We start from the raw sequence: 27,423 nt of genomic DNA on the forward strand, positions 1-27,423 counted from the left end.
ACGGCTTACCCGGGCTCCGACAGCGGCTGCAGCTCTCCGAGTTGCGGCCGCAGGAGCCGGAGCCATGCGGACAGTAGACCCGGAGGCGCGCCCGGGGCTTCTGCCCCTGCTGCTGCTGCTGCTGGCCGAGGCCGGACTGTCCGCCGCCTCGCCCCCAGCAGCACCGCGCTTCAACGTGAGCCTGGATGCGGCCCCGGAGCTGCGCTGGCTGCCGGTGCTGCGGCACTACGACTTGGACTTGGTACGCGCAGCGATGGCGCAAGTCATCGGGTGAGCTGGGGCCCTGGACAGGGTCTGCGGGTACGCCGGCGGTGCGGTTCGGAGTCAAACGCGCGCTGCTCAGAGTGCTTTAAACCGGGACGCTTTACTCCCCGCCACCCTTGGAGAACTGGCTTTGGCTGCCGCCCTGAGCAGTGTCGGGGTTGGGGAGAATCCAGCGCGGCAGGTTTGGCTTTCAAGTTCGGTGTCACCCGTGGCATGCCAGTCCTTGAGCCATTCTGGGTCAGCGTGGGGCGCGAGTTGTCGCCCGGGCTGCATTGCTACCGAAGAGGGGCAACCGCGCCTTCCTTGCGGGCCTCACGGGCCTTCCAAGCTTGGCCCTTTGGGACCAGCCTCACTCGCCCTCCCCATCTCCGAGTTTTCTTCCCCGCCGCCTCCCCTCCCTGCCCCCCGCCCAGCTTCCACCCTCTGCCCCTCCTCGCCCCCCCGCCCCCACCCTCGGGAGGCTGCAGATTGAGTGGCGCGGCGCCTGGGCGGTCCACTGTCTGGGTAGCCGTGGCACTGACAGTTCACGCCCTAAGGATGTAGCCCCGCTCGCAGTGCACACGAAGTCACGCCGCCGACCTCTGAGCGGGTGAGACGCCCTCGTGCTCTTCTTTTCTAGGGATAGAGTCCCCAAGTGGGTGCACGTGTTGATCGGAAAAGTGGTCCTGGAGCTGGAGCGCTTCCTGCCCCAGCCCTTCACCGGCGAGATCCGCGGCATGTGTGACTTCCTGAACGTCAGCCTGGCGGACTGCCTCCTGGTCAACCTGGCCTACGAGTCCTCCGCGTGAGTGCCCCAAGCCGGTGCGGAGTAACGCGGGACTTGCTGGGGCCTCCTGACACAGGCTAGCGGCAGGAAACATGTTTTCCGTGTGATAAAAACAGGGTGGTGCCTGCTTGCCCAGAAACTTACAGTGCTTCCGCGTTGCCTCTCTGGGTAAATCTGAGCTGCAGATCGTAGGCTTCGAGAGGGAAAGCAACTTCTCCGAGTCAGCATTGAACTTTCCCTCTACCAGTAGCCCGGGGTTTTCTCTCTCCCAATCCAGGTAGCATCCTACTTTTAAAATTCTGCTCAAAGGCCAGGCGAGGTGGCTCACGCGTGTAATCCCAGCACTTTGGGAGGCCAAGGTGGGCAGATCACGAGGTTAGGAGTTCAAGACCAGCCTGGCCAACATAGTAAAACCCCGTCTACGAAAAACACAAAAAATTAGCCAGGCGTGGTGGCGGGCGCCTGTAATCCTAGCTACTTAGGAGGTTGAGGCAGGAAAATCACTTGAATCCGGGAGGCAGAGGTTGCAGCAAGCCGCGATCGCACCACTGCACACCAGCCCTGGCAACAGTGGGAGACTCTGTCTCAAAAAAAAAAAAAAAAAAAACTTCTGCTCAAAACGTACTTTTCCGGGAAGTTTTTGAAACTAAGCCTCCTCTTATCTGGACCCTTTAGTTAACTCAGTGGCCTTCCATCTCTATACTGGCAGTGGCTCATCTCTGCCTGTATTTGTCGCCCTGCATTTCTCCTTTCATGTGTGTCATGGCTGAAGTGTCTGTGTCCACCAGGGCTGGGGCGACAGGGAACACTGCTCTAATAGGGCCAGCCAGTGTTTGGACCAGGAAGTGGGCATGATAAAATGTGCACCCAGGCTGGGCGTGGTGGCTCACGCCTGTAATCCCAGCACTTTGGGAGGCTGAGGCAGGTGAATCACCTGAGGTCAGGAGTTCAAGACCAGCTTGGCCAACATGGTGAAACCTTGTCTCTACTATTAATACAAAAAACTTACCCAAGCGTGGTGACGGGCACCTGGGAATCCCAGCTACTCGGGAGGCTCAGGCAGGAGAATCACTTGAACCCAGGAGGCAGAGGTTACAGTGAGCTGAGATAGCGCCATTGCACTTCAGCCTGGGTGACAAAGCAGGATTCTGTATCAAAAAGAAAAAAGTGCACCCAGAAGTGAAAGCAACATGGAGTGTGTGGTTGATCCCAGGCAAAGTGCAGGGGACCACTAAAGGTTTATGGGCTCAGCAACAGGTTCTGGAATAAAGGGAGGTTTTGACTTGGTTTCTCCCTTTAATACTTATTATTTTGCCACCAGACTAGCTTCATCTCGTAACCTCTTGTACATACTTAGAGCTTCTTGCTGCCTAAAGATGATGGGGGTAGAAAAGATCTTGGAATAATGAAACTTTACTGGCCCAGGCATTGTCCCAGAACACCTAGGCAGAGTAAGCTAAAAAGCACTGGGACTGCCTTCCTCTTCAGGAAATGCTTTCAGGCACAGAAAAGACACAGGCCTGCTAAATAACATGCCTTTCAGTTGAACTAAGTTATTATAATTTTACCACCTCCCTCTCCTACCTCCAACTTTTTCCTATTTTTAACTTACGGCTTTCTCAATGAAAAATCACGAATCATTTTTACCCTCATCTGTTGGAGTCACCATATTCAAACAGATTAAAGCAAAAGTTCCAGTAAAAACATTCTAACTTTTGGATTTGATACTAAGGTATTTATAGAATTGCCTAATAGAAAGCACCATTCAATTCCACTAGCATTAACAAAGGAAATGCTTTCTTCTCATGTTGGAAGTAAGCCTTCTTGAATTAGAATAATACTAGCTACCCTTTATTGAGCCTACTGGGTGCCAGGTACTTCATGAACACAGCCCCGTGGGGAAGATGGTATCATCTGTTTTGTGATGTGGAAACCAAGCCTCAGAGGGGCCACCTTGCTGGAAGTCAGGTGGCTGGTGAGTGCTAGAAGCATGGGAATCTCCAGTTCGCTGCAGTGCCTCTCAAAGCAGAGTCTGTTTCCTCATTTGTCTCCCGTGCTTGTGCACTGCTACATCACACCACAACATTTGGGCCTGATACGAAAGTATTGTTATCTTGCCAATTTTGAAAAATCGCCTTTGAGGGAGATTCTACAAACTCTGCTTTAGTACTTCCCATGTCTTACCAGTTCTCTCCCTGACCTGAACTCTTTGAAGTTAAACTCAGAAACGTTGGAGGGAGGCTGGGCACAGTGGCTCATGCCTGCATTCCCAGCATTTTGGGAGGGTGAGGTGGATGGATCTCTTGAGCCCAGGAGTTCGATACCAGGATCTGTTGAGCCCAGGAGTTTGATACCAGCCTGGGCAACATGGTAAAACCTTGTCTCTACAAAAAATACCACAAAATTAGCCAGATGTGGTGGCTTGTACCTGTGGTCCCAGTACGCAGGAAGCTGAAGTGGGAGGATCACTTGAGCCTGGGAAGTCAAGGCTGCAGTGAGCTGAGATTGTACCACTGCATTCCAGCCTGGGTGACAGAGACTCAAAAAAATAATAATAATAAAATAAATAAATAAATAAATAACAGAAACCTTGGAGGGAATTAAAACTGACCAAGGTTCCATCTTTATTTTATTTTATTTTGTTTATTTTTGAGATGGAGTCTCACTCTGTTGCTCAGGCTGGAGTGCAGTGGCGCGATCTTGGCTCACCACAACCTCTGCCTCCCGGGTTCAAGTGATTCTGCTCCCTCAGCCTCCCAAGTAGCTGGGACTACAGGCACGCGCCACCATGCCCGGCTAATTTTTATATTTTTAGTAGAGACGGGATTTCACTATGTTGGCCAGGCTGGTCTCAAACTCGTGACCACATAATCCACCCACCTTGGCCTCCCAAAGTGCTGGGATTACAGGCCTGAGTCACCCTTCTGGTGCCTGGCCCAAGTTTCCACCTTTAAACAAACAAACAAAAAGTAACACTTTTCCCCCCAATTATAAAAGTAACATGTAATCATTGTAGAAAATCAGTAAATGTAGAAAAGTAAAAAAACAAAGCTAACCACCATCCTGTTATTTAAAAATGACCAGAAAAACCCTCCAGGATATTTTCTCTCAGTTTTGTTCATGTGGATATACATATTTTTTCCCCTGGTGTTGGACACACTGTATATAAATATTTTATAAATATTTATTATAAATACATAATATTTTTTCATGTACCGTTAAGTATTCTCAGAAAATATGGATACTTAACAAGCCTCCTCTTCTTTTTTTCTCTATGAACTTCTGTTCATAGAGATTCCCCCTTTTTAAAAATTATGATATCTGTGCAAGGAGCTGGGAGACAGGAAAAGTGCCAAGTCCCTTAAGAGCCAGCCATTTTCCCAAGGGGACAAAATGAAACATTTGTGAAACAATGGTTTAGTGTTACTTTATTTGCTCTGAGGAATTAATATGTGGAGAGGTGAGCTTGAGCTGGCTTTGAATCATGTGTTAAATAGAATACATGCTGCCAAGCAGAGGAAAAAGCAGAGTTCACAGGTCTCCTGAGCCCAGGATGGGTTAGTTTCACTGCAGATTTAGACTGAGGATGAAATTCTCACTCACTATGCTTATGATGCCCTGCATGTGTGCTAAGGGCAAACACCCGAGAAACACTGAATGAGCACAGATAAGTTGTATCCAGTTGTGTTTTTCATCTTGAATTGTTAATCTATATTCTTACAAGCATTATAGCACATATGTCAGTCATAAGGAAGAAAAACTGTTTTACTTTGAGGATTTGTTTTACAAATGAAAAACTCCTTTTCCTTTTTTTTCTTATTTGTCTTATTCATTCATGTTGGACTTTTCCCTTTTCTCAGATTCTGCACCAGTATTGTGGCTCAAGACTCCAGAGGCCACATTTACCATGGTCGGAATCTGGATTATCCTTTTGGGAATGTCTTACGCAAGTTGACTGTGGATGTGCAATTCTTAAAGAATGGGCAGGTATAGTACATACTGTATAAGATAAGAAATCAGAAAGATTTGCAAACTCAAGTTAGCAGTCATTTGGATGGCCTGCTAACTTACGTGTGTTATCAGTATGAGACACAGAAAAATCACACCTCTGGAAAAACAAAGGCAGAAGAGAGGTTTACATCAATTATGCTTATAGGAAGGACGGTCATTTATTATTTATTATTGAGTGTCTACTTAAAGAGGTCACCTAGTTTTCCATAGGGAAATCTCTTTTAGAGAGTGATCAATCATCCACTTAGGCAGAGTCAGCTCTTTCCTCTGCTTTCCCATGCCCAGGCTGCTTCTGGAATATGGAGGGGCTGGGTAGCGCAATAACTAGGAACACTCAACTTTGGGATCTGACAGTACCAGGTTTGAATGTTGATTCTATCAATTACTGTACTTCCTTTGTGAACCTGAGAAATTACTCATTCCCTAATTTTGCCGACTACAACTCATGGAGGTGCGTAACTACTTTACTGAGATAGTTATAAATGTTAAATGAAGTAGTCTGTGTAAAGTTGTAGCCAAATAATAAATGGTCCTTCATTCTGCAAGTATGATTGACCCACACCACTTTCTTGTGTATGATCTTTAAAAAATTATACTTTGATTTTTTGTTTATAGCATGATCCCTTTAAAACTATAATCTACTGTATATTGTTGTCACTGTGTAAACATTTAGAGAGACAGAATTAATCAATGCTCATTGAGTACACAAAGCATGTTTTGCCGTAAAACAGAATACAGTGTGCAAGAGCCAGATTTTGGCTGTAAGGACAAGGACTGTATTCCCTTTGTTCTTTGCATTTAGGGGTTGATTCACAAATACTAAAAACTCATTTACTAACTACTCAGTCATCTGCTTTTACAAACACTTTTTTTCATAAAAAATTCAAACAGTACAGAAATATTTAAAGTAAAAGTTTCTCCTTTCCAGTCCCATTTCTTTACTTCACCACTATTAATAATTTGGTTTCTAGCTGAATTAGTTTGAAAATGATTTTAAGTGGTAACGATACTATAAATGCATAATAAATTCTCAAAGGAAATCTGCTAAATATTGTTTTATTACTGAATGATGGGATATTTATTATTTATTATTTATTTATTATTTATTCATGTTTTTTTCTCCATTATTCTATAATGAGCTAATACTCTTATAAAGAGATAAAGGAATAAATGCAATGAAAATAAATTATTTTAGCTGTTCTGAAACTCATTCTAATAGTTGTTTCTTCTTTTGTTTTTGTTTTTCCTGGAGTTCCCATGAAATAATCTGTAGAGAAATATTCTGTAGAGGTAGCTTTACCGTCAGTACTCAGGTGACTGTTACTGAATGTAGACAGTTTACTCTTGGGTATTGCTTTTCTATGGAGGACTCATGGCCAAGAAATTGTTTTATGAAATTAAGAACAGGTTATCCACAAAATAATTCATCTCTCATTCTTGTCTAGTGTTTGTAATCTTAGAAGTATTTTTGGCCGGGCACAGTGGCTCACGCCTGTAATCCCAACACTTTGGGAGGCCAAGGCGGGCGAATCACTAGGTCAGGAGTTCAAGACCAGCCTGGCCAATGTGGTGAAACCCTGTCTCTACTAAAACTACAAAAAAAAAAAATTAGCTGGGCATTTTGGTGGGTACCTGTAATCCCAGCTACTTAGGAGGCTGAGGCAGGGGAATCGCTTGAACCTGGGAGGCGGAGGTTGCAGTGAGCTGAGATCGCACCACTGCACTCTAGCCCAGTGACAGAGTGAGACTCATCTCAACAACAACAACAACAACAAAAGTATTGTCATACACAGGACCTCATTTGATCCCCCCAGCAGCCCTGCGAAGCAGGCATCAGTCAACATTTTTATCTTTACTTTCTAGATGAGGGGGCCTAACTTCGTAGAGACTGACTTGCCCCAAATCACAAGGCAGAGACATGGCAGAGGTAGGGCCAGAACCCAGGCATTGGGCCTACTGATAGTTTTCATTGTCAAAGCTCAGCCTTAATTAGACTATAAATTATTATTATTGTTATTATTATTATTATTTTTACTGTTTTTATTTTTGAGACAGAGTCTCACTCTATCGCCCAGGCTGGAGTGCAGTGGCGCAATCTTGGCTCACTGCAACCTCTGCCTCCGGGGTTCAAGCAATTCTCCTGCCTCAGCCTCCCAAATAGCTGGGACTACAGAGGGTGCTACCACACCCGGCTAATTTTTGTATTTTTAGTAGAGATGGGGTTTCACTATGTTGGCTAGTCTTGAACTCCTGAGCTCAGATAATCCGCCCGTCTTGGCCTCCCAAAATGCTGAGATTACAGGTTTGAGCCACTGCACCAGGCAATTAGGCTGTAACTTAAAATAACTTAAAATTCCCTGCTAAGGGTTTGTTTATGTCAACTGACTAGGCAGAAACAATTGGGAAGTACAAACAGAAGTAAAGACAGATTTTCAGAGCTGCAAGATAAAATATCTTACAAATTATATCTCGAAATTATTTATCATTGTGTATGGTAATTGAGAACTATGATGTGATTTTTGATCTCATAACTTCAATTTTCTCAGCCCTTCAAGAGTGACCCTCAGGGTCACAGTGTCATGCAAATGAGGTGGCCATATAATTACTTTTTATTTTCCACGTAATTACATTTGTAAGGGCTTGAGTAGTAAGGTAGACTTATTTCTGCTTTACCACCATCCGTGGAGATGAGGCACTCATGGAGGCCCTCAGTAAGTCTGAGGGCTGAGGTCATTTATAAAACTAAGGCCACTGCATTCTCCCTTGTAATTCAGCCACCTTAAATTATTTTTATAAGCAAATAAGGTAAAAATAAATAATTAAATGAAAAACATTACTGACCTAATTTTTCTAAGGAAAATATCAATCTAGGACTATTTATTTCTTAAAACATAACAGTATTAGTTAACTTTTATCAAACAGTATGAGTCAGATACTGTTTTAAGTACTTTTTTTTTTTTTTTTGAGACAGAATCTTGCTCTGTCACAAGCTGGAGTGCAATGGTGCCATCTCAGCTCGCAGCCTCTACCTCCTGGGTTCAAGCGATTCTCCTGACTTAGCCTCCCGAGTAGCTGGGACCACAGGTGCACACCACCACAGCCAGCTAATTTTTGTATTTTTGGTAGAGATGGGGTTTTGCCATGTTGGCCAGGCTGGTCTCAAATTCCTGGCCTCAAGTGATCTGCCTGCCTCAGCCTCCCAAAGTGCTGGGATTACAGGCGTGAGCCACCACACCTGGCCAAAGTACTTCTTTGAAAAATAAAATTTGGTATCAGAAATAACTGATAATGGCTAGCTGTGGTGGCTCATACCTGTAATCCCAGCACTTTGAGAAGCCAATACAGAAGGATTGCTTGAGCCCCTGAGTTTGAGACCAGCCTGGGCCACATAGGGAGACCCTGTTTCTAGGAAAACCAAAAAAAAAAAAAAAGTATATATGTGTGTGTGTGTGTGTGTGTGTATATATATATGTCAGGTTTGGTGGCATGCGCCTGTGGTCCCAGCTACTTGGAAAACTGAGGTAGGAGGATCGCTTGAGCCCAGGAGGTTGAGGCTGCAGTGAATTGTGATTGCACCATTGCACTCCAGCCTCGGTGACATATAGAGTTTGATTTTTCTCCTGCAGGTTACATAGTGGTATCTTGCAATCACTGGAGCTCGTGACCTTAATTTAAAGTGGGGGTGATGCCTATAATTAATGGGATAGTTGTGAGGATTAAATGAAAGAGCTATGTAAAAGGATTTTTAAATATTTAAAATTCAAACGTGATTATTATTGGTGAACAGTCCCACTTGTTTCTCCTAACGTCACAGAGCTTATAAAATATGTGATATTTATCTCTTATAATCAAATCAAAACAAGTTTTATTTTATTTTATTTTGAGACAGAGTTTTGCTCTTGTTGCCCAGGCTGGAGTGCGATGGCGCTATTTCGGTTCACTGCAACCTCCATCTCCCAGGTTCAAGCGATTCCCCTGCCTCAGCCACTCTAGTAGCTGGGATTGCAGGCATGCCCCACCACGCCCGGCTAATTTTGTATTTTTAGTAGGGTCAGGGTTTCTCCATGTTGGTCAGGCTGGTCTTGAACTCCCGACCTCAGGTGTTCCACCCACCTCGGCCTCCAAAAGTGCTGGGATTACAGGTGTGAGCCGCTGCACCCAGCTTCAAAACAAGTTTTTTTTTTTTTTTTTTTTTTTTTTTTTTGAGGCGGAGTCTCGCTCTGTCGCCCAGGCTGGAGTGCAGTGGCGCGATCTCAGCTCACTGCAAGCTCCGCCTCCCGGGTTCCCGCCATTCTCCTGCCTCAGCCTCCCGAGTAGCTGGGACTACAGGCGCCGCCACCACGCCCGGCTAATTTTTTTGTATTTTTAGTGGAGACGGGGTTTCATTGTGTTAGCCAGGATGGTCTCGATCTCCTGACCTCGTGATCCGCCCATCTCGGCCTCCCAAAGTGCTGGGATTACAGGCTTGAGCCACCGCGCCCGGCCCAAAACAAGTTTTAAAGTAAAACTCCACTTGCTACTTCTAGGATGGGGCTTCTTAACCTGCTTTGTGCACCCCTTTGGTGAATAATGTTTTATAAATACATAGTAAATGTGTGTGATTACAAAGAAAATCAGTTGTGTTGAAAACAGCCATTTCAATGTTATACTTTTTCTTAACACATTAAATAGTAAGGTTTAGCAGTGGGTCTAATAATTACCATGATTTCAAAGTAGTAAATTATGGACAGTGTTTCAAAATATCTGCAGCCAACATTGTGTATGTGAAAAACCCTGTGATTTCTACTAGTGACAAAATTATAGGCACCACTATGATTGCGTGATTTGTTGCATGCGTTCATTACAGAAGGAATTAAATTTCAGTTGGAGGTTAGTGAAGATAAAGATGCATCTTTTTTTTTTCCCATCCAAGGTCACAAATCTACTAAAATCTATGAACCACGCCCCCCACCCCTGCTTAAGGTTAAGAACCTCTGTCTTAGAAGGCTATTTCAGAGTTTTATTCTATTTTGTTGGAATTATTTTTTAAAAATCCAGAAAACTGTGGGGCAAAACAGATAATTTCAGTGTATTTGATTGGAATGGTGGAATGATCCATGTATCTCTTGATTTCAGATTGCATTCACAGGAACTACTTTTATTGGCTATGTAGGATTATGGACCGGCCAGAGCCCACACAAGTTTACAGTTTCTGGTGATGAACGAGGTAATCAAAACAAACTCCTGTGTAATTTTAGCTACATTATTGTTCAGTTCTATCCAAGCACTTCCTTCACTCGCCCAACAGAACATACAGAACACCCACTATGTGGCAGGGACTTCCATCCTAGTGGGGGAAAATAGACAGTATGCGTGGAAGCAATGAAGATGATTTCAGGTAGCAATAAGTGTTGCAAAGAAAGCAAAATAGGAAGCTGTGATAGAGAGTGAAGGAGGAGGTGGAGTGGTTAGTACAGGTCAGAGGGTCAGAGAAGGCCTGATCCATGTGATCCAGGAGCTAGTTCTACAGAAGCCAGGGGAAGACCATTTCTGGTGGACTTACCGCAAGGACGAAGGCCGTAGGTAGTAATAATAAGCTTGGTGGATTTCAGAAGCCGAAGAAAGTCAGTGTGGTTATAGCGTGGAGTAAGTGGGTAGTGACATTAGAAGTGAAGAAGAGGCTGAGGGCATGGTGCAGGGCCACAGTGAAGAGTATGGATTTTAAGCATAATGGAAGCTGTAGGGGGATTGTAGGCCAGGGAGTGAACAGATGTGATTTATATTTTTAACTGGTACTTTTGCTGCTCTGTAGAGATTGGATTGTGTTAGGTTAAGATGGAAGCAGAAGACCATTTGGAAACTACTGTGATAATCTAGGGGATATATGATGCTGTTATACAAGCAACATTTGTAAAGCACTTTCTGGTTTACCATGCACATCTTCACATGTCTTCTTCTTAGACCCTCACAACAGTCCTGTTAGGCAAGGCTGTTATTTTTAACTCCATTCGTTAAGCAGAGAAGGACATAGGCTGTGAGATGAAATGACAGCTAGTGTTGGGAGAGGAAGTTCTCAGATTGCTCTCCTGAGTCCTGACCCAATTGCTCTGTTCATTGACATTCCCACTGCCATGCCCCAGATCTCAGGGGAACACCATTTAGTTCCACAGTATGTGGGAAACCTAGAGATAAGTGAGCCCTGTGTCTGTCCTCAGTGTGCAGCTGAATCAAGGAGAAGGATATATACAAGGAGTATCTTAAAGTTTAGTGTTGCTCCTCTGATGAACCCTGATTGACTTCATGGTGTTGTTTTTTTGGGTTTTTGTCTGGTTTGGTTTGGTTTGGTTTTTGTTTTTGTTTTTGAGACAGTCTTGCCCTGTCGCCCAGGCTAGAGTGCAGTGGGCGATCTTGGCTCACTGCAACCTCTGCCTTCCGGGCTCAAGCGATTCTTGTGCCTCAGCTTCCTGAGTAGCTAGGATTATAAGACGTGCCACCATGCCCAGCTAATTTTTGTATTTTTGGTAGAGATGGGTTTTCACCATGTTGGCCAGGCTGATCTCAAACTCCGAACCTCAGGTGATCCACCCATCTTGGCCTCCCAAAGTGCTGGGATTACAGGTGTGAACCACAGCTCCCAGCCAGTGTGGTTGTTTATTCTTCTCTGCTTTACCGGGAAGATGATGATTGAGTATATATCAGTGTCCACAGTAAACAGTTATTTATCCTAATGTATTTCTTCCACATTTTCTCACTCCCTAAGTCTTATCAGCTCTGACAGCAGAACTAGACTATACCTGTCCATTCTCTCTGCCTCCACTGTTGAGCTAGCCCCTGTCACACCTGTACTGCCTGATCAACCCACCCGATCTCCTTGCTACTATTTTTACCTTCCTATAATTCTTTCCCTACCCAGCAACTAGAATGGTCAGGTTGTTCCCCTGCGTAAAACCTATTGTGACAGATATCGCATGATTTCACTTATATGTGGAATCTCCAAGTTTGAACTCATAGAAGCAGAGAGTAGAATGGTAGTTGCTATGCACTGGGGAAAAAGGGAAATGGTCAAAGGGTACAAAGTTTCAGTTAGACAGGAGGAATAAGTTCTGGTGATCCACACAGCAAGGTGACTACAGTTAACAATCATGTATTATTGGCCGGGCGCGGTGGCTCAAGCCTGTAATCCCAGCACTTTGGGAGGCCGAGGCGGGCGGATCACAAGGTCAGGAGATCGAGACCACAGTGAAACCCCGTCTCTACTAAAAATACAAAAAATTAGCCGGGCGCGGTGGCGGGCGCCTGTAGTCCCAGCTACTCAGGAGGCTGAGGCAGGAGAATGGCGGGAACCCGGGAGGCGGAGCTTGCAGTGAGCCGAGATTGCGCCACTACACTCCAGCCTGGGCAACAGCGTGAGACTCCGTCTCAAAAAAAAAAAAAAAAAAAAAAAAAAAAAAAACAATCATGTATTACATATTTCAAAATTGCTAGAGTGGGTTTTTAAAAAATTAATTTTGTTATTGATACACATTACATGTGCGTATTTTGGGAGCACATGTGATAATGTGTTAAATTCATATCACAGAGAAATGCAAATCACATTTTTATTTCTCTTAATGATTAATGATATAGAATATCTTCATGTGCTTTCTGGCCATGTCTATATCTTCTTTGGAGAAATGTCTATTCAAGTACTTTGCCCAGTTTTTTGTTTATTTGTTTGTTTGGTTTGAGACAGAGTCTCACTGTCTCAAATCACACATTCATAAACGCACGATCATGTATGCATGATCTGATTGTGATATGTGTTACTTTAAATATTTGTCTTTTCTTTACACTAGAAACAGTCAAATTCTAGCTATTTTTTGGCGGGGGGGTCGTTAAAAAATTTAAAAAAAAAAATTTTTTTTTTTTAGTAGAAACAAAGTCACACTATATTACCCAGGCTGGTCTCAAACTCCTGAGCTCATGCAGTCCTCCTGCCTCGGCTTCTCAAAGTGCTGGGATTACAGGAATGAGCCACTGCACAAGGCCTGTTTTTGTTTTTGTTTTTTTTCTTTTTCTTTGTTTTCTTAAGACAGAGTCTCACTCTATTACCCAGGCTGGAGTACAGTGGTGGGATCTCGGATGACTGATCTCAATCTCCTAGGCTCAAGTTATCCTCCCACCTCAGCCTTCTGAGTAGCTGGGACTACAGGCATGTGGCATCATGCCTGGCTAATTTTTATAATTTTTGTAGAGGTAGGGTTTTGCCATGTTGCCCAGGCTGGTCTAAAACTCCTGGGCACAAGTGATCTGCCCACCTTGGTCTCCCAAAGTGCTGGGATTACAGGCATAAGCCACTATACCTGGCCAATAGTAGCCTTCTTAATGGGTGTGAGGTGGCATCTCATTGTAGTTTTCATTGCATTTCTCTAATGATTAATGATACGGAATATCTTTTCACGTGCTTACTGGCCATTTGTATATCTTCTTTGGAGAAATGTCTATTCAAGTCCTTTGCCCATATTTTTTGGTTTTGAGACAGTCTCACTCTGTCACTCAGGCTGAAGTGCAGTGACTCAATCACAGCTCACTGCAGCCTTGACCAACAGCGCTCAAGCAATCCTCCTGCCTCAGCCTCCCCAGAAGCTGGGACTACAGGCATGTGCCACCATGCCTGGCAATTTTTAAATTTTTTGTAGAGATGGGTTTCATTATTTTCCCCAGGCTGGTCTAAAACTCCCAGGCTCAAGCACTTCTCCCACCTGGTCCTCCCAAAGTGTTGGGATTATAGGCGTGAGCCAACACATCTGGTCCTTTGCCCATTTTTTAATTGGAATGTTTGTTTTGTTGAGTTTTAGGAGTTCTCTAAATACTCTGGATATTAATCCCTTATTGTTGCAAATATTTTCTCTCAATCTGTGAATTGCCTTTTACTCTGTTGATACCGTCTTTTTTTTTTTTTTGAGACAAGAGCCTCCCTCTGTCACCCAGGTTGGAGTGCAGTGGCCCGATCTTGGCTCACTGCAACCTCTGCCTCCCGGGTTCAAGCAATTCTCCTGCCTCAGCCTCCCGAGTAGCTGGGATTACAGGCTCCTGCCACCATGCTCGGCTAATTTTTGTATTTTTAGTAGAGACAAGGTATCACCATGTTGGTGAGGCTGGTCTTGAACTCCTGACCTCAGGAGATTCGCCCACCTCGGCCTCCCAAAGTGCTGGGATTACAGGCATGAGTCACCACGCCTGGCTGATACTGTCTTTTAATGCACAGAATTTTAAAAATTTTTTGTGAAATTCAATTTGTCCATTTTTTTCTCGTATTGCCATTACTTATCTTTGAATGAAAACTTTTGTTTGGCAATGAATCCCCTAACAGACTTTTAAAAGTTGTCCAAAAGTAATTTTGGGAAATGATTGCAAATTTGTATTTTTTTTAAATGTGAGCACAAATCACAGGTGTGGAAGATTCAAGTTCTCTATGTTCTTCCTAATATTTATTAAGACACTACCCTTGACAGCTACGTAATTTTATTTTGTCTGGTATAATTAGTAGAATTATTTCCTTTAACATAATTACCATTGTATCCTGGTACAAAAGATTCTGCTTTCAAAACTTGAGTCAATATCTCTCTATATTCCCTTGCTAAAATGACATATCTGTTGCATGTGTGTATATATACACACACACACATATATAACATATATACTCAACTTGGCAGATAAAGGCTGGTGGTGGGAGAATGCTATCGCTGCCCTGTTTCAGAGACACATTCCGGTCAGCTGGCTGATCCGCGCTGTGAGTATATTTAATGTGTAGCCCTCCTTAACTCCACTTCCACCTTCTAAACCGTTCTGTGTCATTTAACAATGTTGCTTTTAATGTAAGGAACTCCTTAAAAGAAGAAGCATCTAACTAAATGTTTGCAAAGTGCATATAAACCTTTTTGATAAATGCCAAAGATAAAGCCAGACACTAGTTAAAGTGGTAAGGACAGATTGTAATCAGTATAAGCTATTGCAGTAAGGAAGAGTCCAGTGTGAACTGAGTTCAACTTTGGTTTGTGCAGAGGTGATGGGTATTTTAAAAGGAGGTGAGGGAACAGGAGCTTAGGAGAATCAGAAAAGTGAAAAGTGGAAAGGAGGGGTTGGTTCATGTGAAACCAATTTGAGTTTGCTAACTAGAACTTAGAAGTTACGCTCCAGGCCGGGCACGGTGGCTCGCACCTGTAATCCCAGCACTTTGGGAGGCCGAGGCGGGCAGATCTTGAGGTGAGAAGATCGAGACCATCCTGGCTAACACAGTGAAACCCTGTCTCTACTTAAAATACAAAAAATTAGCCAGGCGTGGTGGAGGGCGCCTGTAGTCCCAGCTACTCGGGAGGCTGAGGCAGGAGAATGGCATGAACCTGGGAGGTGGAGCTTGCAGTGAGCCGAGATCGCGCCACTGCACTCCAGCCTGGTCAATAAGAGCAAAACTCCGTCTCAAAAAAAAAAAAAGGAAAAGAAGTTTTGCTCCTACCCTCCCACAGAGCCAGGGAGACAGGGGCCCTACCTTCAGGTGTTGGCTGGAACAAATGTCAAATTCTTTTGATAGCCTGAAGTTTTCTCAGACAGGCACTTTAAGAGGGCTGTCATCTGAGAGACGTGGCCTTGAGCTGTTAGAAACTATTAGTATTTGTTCGAGTCTTTATAAGCCAGGGTCAAGGTGTAATAGAGAAGAGGACTCAGAGGAGCCTGGCTAGAGTTTGGTCAAGGAGAGAATCTTTGTCATAGGCCAGAGTTTTCCACAATAGCTGATTGAGATAGGAGATAATATTTTGCTCTTCTACAGAGACAGATGTACTTTCCTTTTAAAATCTCCATTTGCAAATATCCAAACTAGCAAAGCAAATGCATTAGAAGGTAGCTGTGCACACAATAAAAGGAACATCTGCTCTACAAGAACCTATTAAAATGTGCTGGGTTCCAGGCCACATCTACAGTACTCTCCCCTTATTCTTGGTTTCTGTTACCCACAGTCAACTGTGGTCCAGAAATATGAAATGGAAAATTCCAGAAATAATTCATCGTTTTTAAATTGCACAATATTCTGAATAGTGGGATGAAATCAGTCACCTAGTAACTGTCTCAACTATCAGACTGTCACCGCATCTCAGTGCTTGTGTTTAAGGAACCCTTATCGTACTGCATAATTTGCCACAAAGTGCAAGAATAGAGATGCCGGCAACTTGGGTATGACAAAAAGAAGCTGTAAGGTACTTCCTTTAAGTGAAAATGAAATGGCATCTTTGTCCGGGGTGATACCTGAGATTTGTTGTCTCAGGGCCACAGAAAACTAGAATGCGGACACACCAGAGTGAGGTTAAGAGTGGAAGTTTAATAGGCGAAAGAAAGAGAAGAGCTCTCTGTAGCAAGAGAGGTCCCAAAAAAATGAGTTGCCGCTTCCACGGGGAAATGCAGGAGGTTTTATGGATGAGCTTGAGGAGGCAGTGTCTGATTTACATAGGGCAGGAAAGATTGGTTGGACCAGATGTGCCATTTGCATAGGGCACGAAAAGCTGTCTGCCCCCACCCTAATCTTTTATTATGCAGATGGATTCTCTACCTGGCTGGTGCCATGTTGCCTGCTTCCTTACTGTACACATGGTGACAAAGAAAAGGGAAGATGGGCCGGGTGCGGTGGCTCACACCCATAATCCCAGCACTTTAAGAGGCCGAGGCGGGTGGATCACCTGAGGTCAGGAGTTGGTGAAACCCCGTCTCTACTAAAAATACAAAAATTAGCCGGGTGTAGTGGCGGGTGCCTGTAATCCCAGCCCCTTGGGTGGCTGAGGCAGGAGAATCACTTGAATTCAGGAGGCAGAGGTTGCAGTGAGCCGAGATCGCACCACTGCACTCCAGCCTGGGCAACACAGCAAGACTCTGTCTCAAAAAAAAGAAAAAGAAAAAAGCAGGGAAGATGGAGCCTCCATGTTGAACATGCCTGGCCCCCAGGTAGCCCTTTTCTGTTGGCACAGCTGCCGGCATCCACCTGTGCAAGCTTCCAGCTTGCTTATGTCTATGTTTGCAGCTCCACTTTTCAGGCTGCTCTTTGTTAGAAAAAAAGAACTTCTTGGGCTACTTTTTGTTAGAAAGGAAGCCTTGCCAAGGACTCTTTTACCCTATCTACCTAAATAATTTATTTCTATCTCCTGTATCAAAAACGTAAAAGTTCTTGGTAAGGAAACAGAAAAAAATCGTTATGCTGAGGTTGCCGTGTTCTCTGGTAAGGACGAATCTGCTGGGTGTGATGGTGCTCGCCTGCAGTCCCAGACACTCAGGAGGCTGAGGCGGGAGGATCCCTTCTGCCCAGGAGTTCAGGTCCAACAGACAACATATTGAGACCCCATGTCTGAAAAGAAGTAAATAAATAAAATAACAAAAGAAACCTCTGGGACCTAGACTAAAAAAAAAAAAAAAAAAAAAAGGAAAGAAAGAAGAAAGAACCCCCCTGTCTATTAGCAGTCACTGCCCATTTCCTCCATTTCCTGAGATGGATGAGGCATTTGCACTCCCTGACTTTGTCACCTGGGTAAAATAAGTCACCACTGCCTTCATTATTTTTTATGATGTTCTTTTGCTTTGTTGTCACAGGTTAGAGGCAATGAATTTTATGGTAGTTGGGGGATGCTTTAGGCAACATAAGCAAACTAATATTTCATCACTCCTATTACCTCTGCAAAGGCCTGGGGAAAATTTCCTCTTTGCCCTCTGAAGGTTCACTGAAAAGTCAACTCACAAAAGGCAGATTAATTGGAGAAAAGGCATACAAATTTATTTAACATGTACATGACATAGGAGTCTTCAGAATGAAGACCCAGAGATACAGGGGACATTGTCCAGTTTTATGCTTAGGTTTAACAAAGTATGGAATGCCATGTAGAAATATGATTAGACAAAAAGGTAGATCCAGGGCTAATAAATGGAGTGGGGAAACCCAGCTAGGCCTGTCTGTCTAGATTCTTCTTGGCCTCTCTGACCATACATTTCCTTCTTCTGGGTACAGGGCAGGATCCTCTCTGGAAAGGGATCATATGACCTACAGTCAAACAAGTTAGGACAGATCATTTCTTTCTTTTTTTTTTTTTTTTTTTTGAGACAGGGTCTCACTCTGTCGCCCAGGCTGGAGTGCAGCGGCGCAATCTCGGCTCGCTGCAACCTTCACTTCCTGGGTTCAAGCAATTCTCCCACCTCAGCTCCCTGAGTAGCTAAGTATAAGGCAATAAAACTCTACAAAGCCCTGCCATGGGTTTTGTAGAGTTTTCTTGCCTTATACTTATTGCTGTTAGGGTTTATGGTACTGAATGATGGAGCGTTTGCAGACACCAATATCTTGAATTGTTCTTTTGTTTGACTCTATCACCACCTCCACCCTTGACAATGTGCCCTGGCAATATCCAGGATGGGTGAGCATACAATGTACTTCCTTTAAAACATGGCAGCAGAATGGTTGTGAAGGTGGAGACAGAAAGAGCAGGCCCTCCACCGAAGGATATTCTTGAGCAGATCAGCTCTGGGAAGGAGCCCATATGGAATCTGAAGATTTGGGGAGTGATCCCCTTAAGTATCCTTGCCACAGGCCTTTGGAAGTCTTCCTAGGCCCTCGGGGTGTCTGAACACCTATTAAGCTCAGGGCCCTAATGTAGCGCATGCTCTTTCATCCCCAAGCCTTTGCCAGTCTAGTCCATCGAACTAGAACCCTCCTCCCCACTGCCACTCCTCACCCTGCAACCACCACTTTCACCACTCACTTGTGTTTGTCTCTTTGGCTTCAATTCATGTGATGCTTCCCTGCAGTACTTCTTCCACTGCCTTTGGTGAGGATGGGTCCCCTACAGTGACATCCATAGCATCTTCTCCTATGTGAACACTCATTACACTGTCACCACTGGCTGTTGACTTTTCTGTCTTCCTCAGAGGTTTAGGGAGAATAGGACCTGTGGACTCATTCACTGCTCTATCCCCACACCAGCACAGTGCCTGGCACAGAGTAGGTATTCAAGAAAACTCTGTTGAAATAATAAATGAATGAAGAAGTGTGAGGAGTCCTTTGTGAGGGCGATCTGCCTGGAGAGCACACAGCCCGTGTTTGCTGAGCCAGGCCTAGGACTTGTCAATAGTTCTCTCCTCCTGTCAGAAATTCCTGCTGCTCCTGGCACCCCCTTTGAAGCTGACATTTCTTCCATCTTAGGAGCTCTGATGACAAGAGGATAAGGTCAGAGCAGATCAAGGTGATAGTCATGACACAGCATATCAGGAGAATGTGCTTTGGATCATTTTTGCATCATCTGGTGCGGACCCAGCTGCAGGTGAGGTTGCTCATGCAAGTTCTTCTTTTTGTTCAGACCCTGAATGAGTCAGAAAACTTCGAAGCAGCTGTTGGCAAGTTGGCCAAGACTCCCCTCATTGCTGATGTTTATTACATTGTTGGTGGCACGTCCCCCCAGGAGGGGGTGGTCATCACGAGGAACAGAGATGGCCCAGCAGACATTTGGCCTCTAGATCCTTTGAATGGAGCGTAAGTAGAACCGAAAGTTCTGGTCATTCTGTATCAAATAATCATGTTTTCAAATTGGTGGAATGAAGGGTATTTAAAATTTGTTCATATGTCTCCTTTGCTATGTCGTAAATTGTTGTGGATAAGACAAGATGATGTGCTCTGTTGTAGGTGGTTCCGAGTTGAGACAAATTACGACCACTGGAAGCCAGCACCCAAGCGAGATGACCGGAGGTAGGCTGCTACGTGCTTTCTGGTTTGCAGTGTTTTCTTGTGGTCAGGAGAATATGCCCATTCTGTCACAGGAACCTGCAAGACCTACGGGTGCCATCCTCTCCCAGAAAATGTACCTGGGCCCCTTCACCAGTGTCTTGGCCGGGAAGGGAGTGTTGTGTGGAGGAAAGCAATGGGCAGAGCCTCTCAGCAGCTGGGCGGGTGTTGGGAGGGTCTCAGGGTCAGGAGCCCTAGAGCCCACCACCAGCTCTGCTAATGACTCACTGGGTGGCTCTCGGGCCTCTGTTTACCCATCTGTAAAATGAAAGCAAAGGCCGGGCGCGGTGGCTCAAGCCTGTAATCCCAGCACTTTGGGAGGCCGAGACGGGCGGATCACGAGGTCAGGAGATCGAGACCATCCTGGCTAACACCGTGAAACCCCGTCTCTACTAAAAATACAAAAAACTAGCCAGGCGAGGTGGCGGGCGCCTGTAGTCCCAGCTACTCGGGAGGCTGAGGCAGGAGAATGGCCTAAACCTGGGAGGCGGAGCTTGCAGTGAGCTGAGATCCGGCCACTGCACTCCAGCCCGGGCTACAGAGCAAGACTCCGTCTCAAAAAAAAAAAAAAAAAAAAAAAAAATGAAAGCAAAGGGCCAGGTTCATGGTCTTCTAGGCAAGATATTTTTAGAAGGAAATTATTTCCCTTATTTAAATAATAAACCAGTCAAGGGTTTTTATTGTCCCTTCAAGTTGTAAACATTCTATAATTATAAGTCAGCACAGTTCCAAAGTGCAGGTAGCTGTATAGGTTGCCTTGGCTTTACTGCCCCACAAGTTTGGCCACTGTTCAGTTCTGCAGCCACACATTTTCATCATCCCAGCTTTCTTGAGCAGATGGTGCCAACCGTCCCAGCTGCTGGATGAATTCCACCGTGGTGAACTGGGCCTCAGCAGGAAACAGGCTTGGGGCCAGAATCTGTTTTGGAGAAAGGGAGATAATGAGACTAGAGCTTGCATTGTGCCTCATAAAAATGACAGCTGATGGGCTTCAGTGCTTGTTGAAGTGCCAAGTGACCTTCGACCATTGTCCTTACAGAACACCTGCCATCAAGGCCCTTAATGCTACGGGACAAGCAAACCTCAGCCTGGAGGCACTTTTCCAGGTAACTTGTGTCACAGTGTCGCGCTTACCCAGGATGTTTGGTGTTTTGTTAATAGTGAATATGAAAAGCTCCGTGAAATCCTCTGGTAGGTGAAAATGTTAGGGTAAAAATTTTATTTGGTTGAAATCATTTATTAAAAGTGGTGGCTCTCGCCTGTAATCCCAGCACTTTGGGAGGCCAAGGCGGGCAGATCACGAGGTCAGGAGATCGAGACCATCCTGGCTAACACGGTAAAACCCCATCTCTACTAAAAATACAAAAAATTAGCCAGGTGTGGTGGCAGGCACCTGTGGTCCCAGCTACTCAGGAGGCTGTGGCAGGAGAATGGTGTGAACTTGGGAGGCAGAGCTTGCAGTGAGCCGAGATCGCGCCACTGCACTCCAGCCTGGGTGACAGAGCAAGACTCCGTCTCCAAAAAAAAAAGTTATATGCCATTTTCTGAACTTGCTTCTATATAAGTTAAAATGTCCATCTTCACCAAAGTTTTTCTTTATGTTAAAAAGAAAAAGGCATAGTTGTAATATATGTTCATTGTTTAAAAGAAAAAAAGAGAAAGAATTAAAAAGTCAGGCCGGGTGCAGTGGCTCACACCTATAATCCCAGCAGTTTGGGAGGTCAAGACAGGAGGATCACTTGAGGTCAGGACTTGGAGACCAGCCTGGCCAACATGGTGAAACCCTGTCTCTACTAAAAATGTAGAAATTAGCCAGGCATGGTAGTGTGTGCCTGTAATCCCAGCTACTCAGAAGGCTGAGGCAGGAGAATCGGTTGAACCCGGAGGTGGAGGTTGCAATGAGCCAAGATCATGCCACTGCACTCTAGCCTGGGTGAAACAGCAAGACTCTGTCTCAAAAAAATAGTCTATAACTATCACCTCAAGATACACTAAAGAGTGGTTATGTTCTTTCTACAGACATCTTTTTTTTTCTTTTTTAGTAGAGACAGGGTCTCTCTATGTTGCCCCGGCTGGTCTTGAACTCCTGGGCTTGAACAGTCCTCCCACATCAGCTTCCCAAAGTGCTGGGATTACAGGCCTGAGCCACTGCACCTGGCCCTCCGTAGATATTCTTTGTGTATTTCTTCTACCATGTAATCTTCTCTATAATATGACCTTTTCCTATGCAGGTTTTGTCGGTGGTTCCAGTTTATAACAAGTAAGTGACTTGTTAAACATGTCTGTTCACACATCACTCCAGAACAGTGAACTCACTCACGCACTCTTTGGCTCAGCAAGGATCTGAGGGCTCCTGTCACCAGGCTGTGGGGGCGCTCCTGTGGGTACAGCAGCGAGCAAAACAAAGTCTCTGCTCTCATGGGACTACTATGGGTGGGGTGGGGGTGGGGGGTGATCAACAAATATGTATCAGGTGAGAAGTCCATGAAGCAATCCAAAGGTAAAGAGAATAGAGTTACCCTGAAGGAGGCTCTGGGAATTTTTTTTTTTTTTTTTTTTTTTTTTAGTCTCCTGTGTCCCCCAGGCTGGAGCGCAGTGGCTCAATCTCAGCTCACTACAAGCTCTGCCTCCTGGGTTCACACCATTCTCCTGCCTCGGCCTCCCGAGTAGCTGGGAGTGCAGATGCCCGCCACCACGCCCGGCTAATTTTTTGTATTTTTTTAGTAGAGACAGGGTTTCACCGTGTTAGCCAGGATGGTCTCAATCTCCTGACCTCATTATCTGCCTGCCTCGGCCTCCCAAAGTGCTGGGATTACAGGCATGAGCCACCATGCCCGGCCAGCTCTGGGAATTTTAAATTCACACTTGGCCTGCCATAGTGTTGTCAAACTAGGAGGAAAAACACTTTGACTGGCTGACCTCTTGACTCCTACATTTGAAATATGCTGGCAGTGAGGTGTTCCTCCTAACTCAGTCAGGTAGCTGTGGACAGCCTTCACCCATTAGGAGCTCCTTAGAAATAAACTCTGAATACTTTTGGTTTTCTTTTATCTTCCCGAGGAATTTCCACTATCTCCGATGCTGTTCCTTGTTCCACTGACAATTCACTAAGTTAATGTTCTTTTTTAGCCTGTACCCTTGATAGCAGCATTCTGTGAGCAATGGTTTCTCTAGTCTATAGTCTAGGATTTTTATCCACATACTATTTTTTTTTTTTTAAGTGAAAGCAGGCCAGGCGTGGTGGCTCACACCTGTGATCCCAGCACTTTGGGAGGCCGAGGCGGGTGGATCACTTGAGGTCAGGAGTTCGAGACCAGCCTGGCCAACATAATGAAACCCTGTCTCTACGAAAAATACAAAAATCAGCCAGGCATGACGGTGCACGCCTGTAATCACAGGTACTTGGGAGGCAGCATCTGGAGAATCACTTGAACCTGGGAGGTCGAGGCTGCAAGTGAGCTGAGATCATGCCACGGCACTCTAGCCTAGGCAACAGAGCGAGACTCTGTCTCAAAAAAAAAAAAGAAAAGAAAATGAATTAGTATTCTGCTACTCAAACAAGTGAGCTATTTGGGTAACAAAGCATACCCAGTGGTCTGCTAGTAAGCCAGCTCTTTGTGTGGGAAGGAACAAACAAAAAAATTCCCAAATTTGTAGCATTTGTTGACTTCCATGGTGTGAATACTCCCACATGGCTGGTTTCAAGCTTACGGTTGGCTCATACACTTCCTGCATATTTAAGAATTGGCCCTCAGCAGCCTGTAGGAGCCAGGTCCAATGCACTACTGACTGTACCCATCATAGCAGGGCACAGTTTTGCCCTTTTAATAGTCATTTTTTAAATAGGGGTTAATAAAATATTTTTGTGTTCTTACAGTTTTTTTAGGTAATTATGGAAGTGATGAATAGATCTGTCTGGGCGCAATGCCTCACACCTGTAATCCTAGCAATTTGGGAGCCAAGGCAGGTGGATCACTTGAGGTCAGGAGTTCGAGACCAGCCTGGCCAACATGATGAAACCTAGTCTCTACTAAAAATACAAAAATTAGCTGGGCATCGTGGTGCATGCCTGTAAGCCCAGCTACTCGGGAGGCTGAGGCAGGAGAATCACTTGAATCCAGGAGACCGAGGTTGCAGTGAGCCAAAATGGCACTCCAGCCTGGGCGACAGAGGGACACTCCATCTAAAAAAAAAAAAAAAAAAAGAAGTGATGAATATATCTTTTAAAAATTAGCATTATAATAAATAGTTAAATTTATTTTAATAAAACGAAGCATTTTATCTGCTTTGAACAGCCCTTGTAATTTTACATGGTGGCAGTGGCCAATTGTCTGTATTATAATTGAGTTAAGCATTCTCCAGTTGTTATATCTTCCTTTATTAAAACTCTGAAATAAACATATTCGTGTGCCTCTCCCCTGCTTACTTTCAGATTATTTCCCTTGACTGAATTCCCAGAAGCAGGATTATTGATTTAACAGCTGTGAATGTTGAAATGGTTTCTGAAATGGTTTGGTCAAAATACAATTGTTAGAAATTATACACAGTTCTCCAAGTAGTGTTTTTCTCTGTTGTATACTTGAAAACTCAAGAGAAACTGCATTTAAGTAACAATCACCATGGAGCCAGAATTAACACAGACTTCTGACTCTCAGGCCCTTTATATGTAATGATTAACCTCAACCGAGGCTGTTCAGTTGTGTGACGTTAATAGAAATAAGTGTAACTGTAAGAAAAAGAAAACAGAAAAACAACAAAAAAGTAGTCTGAACAAAGGCAGTTAGCTCTATGCTGCTCCCTTGTGCTGTGCTGCAGAATTACACCCACCTGCAATACAACTCCATCCTCTGCTGTGGCTCATCAGCAGAGAAAATACTAAAACAGTGACGGAGAATAGAACCATGACTAAAGTAAACGAGCAACTAAGGTCCTGTTCAGGGAACCTCCATTACCCTTGGACGAGCTCTGCACTTGCTTATAGTCCTATCTTTAACTGAGTGTATGATTTAGCTGTGGACCCAGTGCTACTAATTCTGCCTGTTTCTGAACAACCCAGCTCCGATATTTTGCACATGCACCTCAGTTGGATTCCAAGACAAGTGTGTGTGCATGTGGGCACATGTGCTCAAGTTGTTTAGGTCTCTTCCTATACGGAATGTGGAATCAATGACACTATACTTTTCATCCTTAGATCTGGGCAAGGTGGAGGGGTGGGGCAGGTGCCTTGATCCTGGAGCTTTAGAGGCCCTCCTCTGGAATTCCTCTAGTTGTGATACCACCCCCCAAATCATGGTGTAAGGAATCTGCTGGACCAAGGGCATTTGCCCACCTAGAGTCTGCCCAAGTACCCAGGACCCTGTAATTCTCAGCCTGAACAACCCCACCTCCACTTCCAGGGTTTGTGTTTTCCTCTTCCCTGGGTGGTATTCTCCTGATGGTGGTGCACGGCCACTGAGGGAGAGCACAGGGGTAGGTGCTTGCTGGGGAATGTGAAGGCGGTGATGTCACATGTATACAAGTAAGGCCCTTGGGGGTAGGACAGAGCCAGGGTGAGGGCCCAGGCTTGGTCTCCCCCACTGCCTTGGGGTAGAGCTCTGAGGAGTCTGAGATTTTATTTATTTATTTTTTATGAGACACAGTCTCACTCTGTTGCCCAGGCTGGAGTGCAGTGGCACAATCTCGGCTCAGTGCAACCTCCGCCTCCCAAGTTCAAGCAATTCTCCTGCCTCAGCCTCCTTAGTAACTGGGATTTCAGGCACCACCACACGCGGCTAATTAAGTCTGAGAGTTTTAAGTTCCAACTTGGCCTTCCACAGTGTTGTCAAAATAGGAGGAAAGAGCACTTTGACCTCTTGATTCATAGAATTAAAATATTCTGGCATAAAGGGCCTTGTCCCAGATCCCAGGTGTTAGGGAAGCACTTGGTCATTTTCTTCCGTCTCTGGCATATTAGAGAAAATGATGTGTACATAAAATTTCCTCTCATTATTTTCAGCCTCACAATTTATACTACGGTAATGAGCGCCAGTAGCCCGGACAAGTACATAAGTAGGATCAGAAACCCAAGTCGAAAGTAAGTCAGCAGAAGAGCGAGTTCACCCGTGCTGTGAAAGGTTTGTTGTTACTGTTGTTTTGGGGAGATGTGGGGAGGTGGGTGTGTGCTGGTATTTCTCATAGAGGATGGTAACAGCCTTAAAATGTATACATATATAATATTTTCTGACAAGCGTCTGGCATTGTCATTTGTGTCAGATTGTCATCATTAGATATTTTATTTGGAATCGTTTGTATGAAAACCAATCTTCGGCTCATGCCTGTAATCTCAGCACTTTGGGAGGCAGAGGCAGGTGGATCACTTGGGGTCAGGAGTTCAAGACCAGCCTGGTCAACATGGTGAAACCCCATCTCTACTAAAACTACAAAAAACTGTTAGCCAGGTGTGGTGGCAGGCACCCAAAATCCCAGCTACTCAGGCGCTAAGGCAGGAAAATTGCTTGAACCCAGGAGGTGGAGTTTGCAGTGAGCTGAGATCACACCACCCAGCCTGGGAAACAGAGTAAGACTCCATCTCAAAAAAAAAAAAAAAAAAAAATCAGTCTTTGAATTAAATGCATGTTTTCTTCCCTTACAGATGATTTTTAAAAATGAAATTCTTGAAGAGCTGTACCTTAAAAAATCAGAGAAAGTGAAAGTATTGTGTTATGTTACGAACAATGCAGGCTCCTTCCTCATTTAACTTTTCAACCTTGCGAAGTGGGGCCAGAAGATCGATTTCGAGTTTGTGGTAAAGCCTGTAAAAGCCTGTAATGGGCATTGTCCTGCACCTGCTTCCCTTCGTGGTTTGCCTCGATCCTCTCTAAGCTTCTATCCTGGCCTGAATAACTCAAAGATAATTGGTCTCAGAGTTCAAGCCATATCCTCAGACCTTATTTCCATCTTCTCATAATTCTGCCATCATACCTTTGCTTCTCCACTAATGAAATGAGCTGGCAAGACCTCTGTTCATTGTGAAATGCTTCTGAAAGAGCCTAAAAAAAGGCTCATCTGAAAGAAATGGAGAGCTCTGTTTCGACCCAAGCCTGTTTGAAAATGTGTTAGTCTGATCTTTGATCATGTTGGAAATGAAAAAAAAAACAACAAGTTTTTTATAATTTTTTTATAATGTTTCTAATGTTTTATTGAAAAACCTATGGACCTCCTTCTTTCTCAACATCTACTTTCTTACTGCTTTTTGAAAATAATGTGCAACCAAATTGTTTCTTAATATCACATAATTAAGTAATAAAATGTCAAAAGAAATGTTGGCAAGAAGAATAAAAAAATTTTCCAAGAAATTTAGCGTTGTGTTCTCCCTGCTTTCTTACCTCTGAAGTCTTGTGGTTCTGAACGGCTGTCCTGAGAAAGCAGCTCTCTTAGTTGTGATGTTATTTAAGTGTCAGGATTCAAGGGAATGAACAGCTGCTTTGTAGAGTTTCATTTTTCACATGTGCATGAAAGAAGTACCCTAGAGGATGAAGTCAGAAAAGGTTGAAAGTGTAAATGAAACTGTGACTGAGGCAGCACTCAATCCATTAGAGATTTATTTTGCCAAGGTTGAGGATGTGCCCGGGAAACAGAAACA

General features: G+C 44.5%; 1 protein-coding gene across 2 annotated transcripts; it reads left to right on the forward strand.

Annotated features, from left to right (window-relative positions):
* NAAA (N-acylethanolamine acid amidase) lies at positions 1-27,136 on the forward strand. 2 transcript variants are annotated; one of them, XM_005555028.4, is made up of 11 exons: positions 1-270; positions 884-1,048; positions 4,891-5,017; positions 10,157-10,247; positions 14,716-14,792; positions 19,381-19,553; positions 19,704-19,766; positions 20,842-20,908; positions 22,034-22,062; positions 25,798-25,915; positions 26,434-27,136. In XM_005555028.4, the coding sequence occupies exons 1-10, from the start codon at positions 65-67 to the stop codon at positions 25,877-25,879; spliced, it is 1,080 nt and encodes a 359-aa protein (XP_005555085.4). In that variant the 5' UTR covers positions 1-64; the 3' UTR covers positions 25,880-25,915; positions 26,434-27,136. The 2 variants fall into 2 exon arrangements, with proteins under 2 accessions (XP_005555085.4, XP_005555087.4); XM_005555030.4 differs by lacking the exons at positions 10,157-10,247; positions 14,716-14,792.
* Positions 27,137-27,423: the final 287 nt, after the last annotated feature.

This window comes from Macaca fascicularis, chromosome 5 (assembly GCF_037993035.2).
Source record: "Macaca fascicularis isolate 582-1 chromosome 5, T2T-MFA8v1.1".
Taxonomy (NCBI): domain Eukaryota; kingdom Metazoa; phylum Chordata; class Mammalia; order Primates; family Cercopithecidae; genus Macaca; species Macaca fascicularis.

Excerpts from the sequence above, each read along its gene's own strand:
- NAAA (XM_005555028.4), top strand. The coding sequence starts at position 65 with ATGCGGACAGTAGACCCGGAGGCGCGCCCGGGGCTTCTGCCCCTGCTG. Across the intron at positions 271-883 it reads GCGATGGCGCAAGTCATCGG|GGATAGAGTCCCCAAGTGGG; the intron begins GTGAGCTGGGGC and ends CTTCTTTTCTAG. Across the intron at positions 22,063-25,797 it reads GTGGTTCCAGTTTATAACAA|CCTCACAATTTATACTACGG; the intron begins GTAAGTGACTTG and ends CATTATTTTCAG.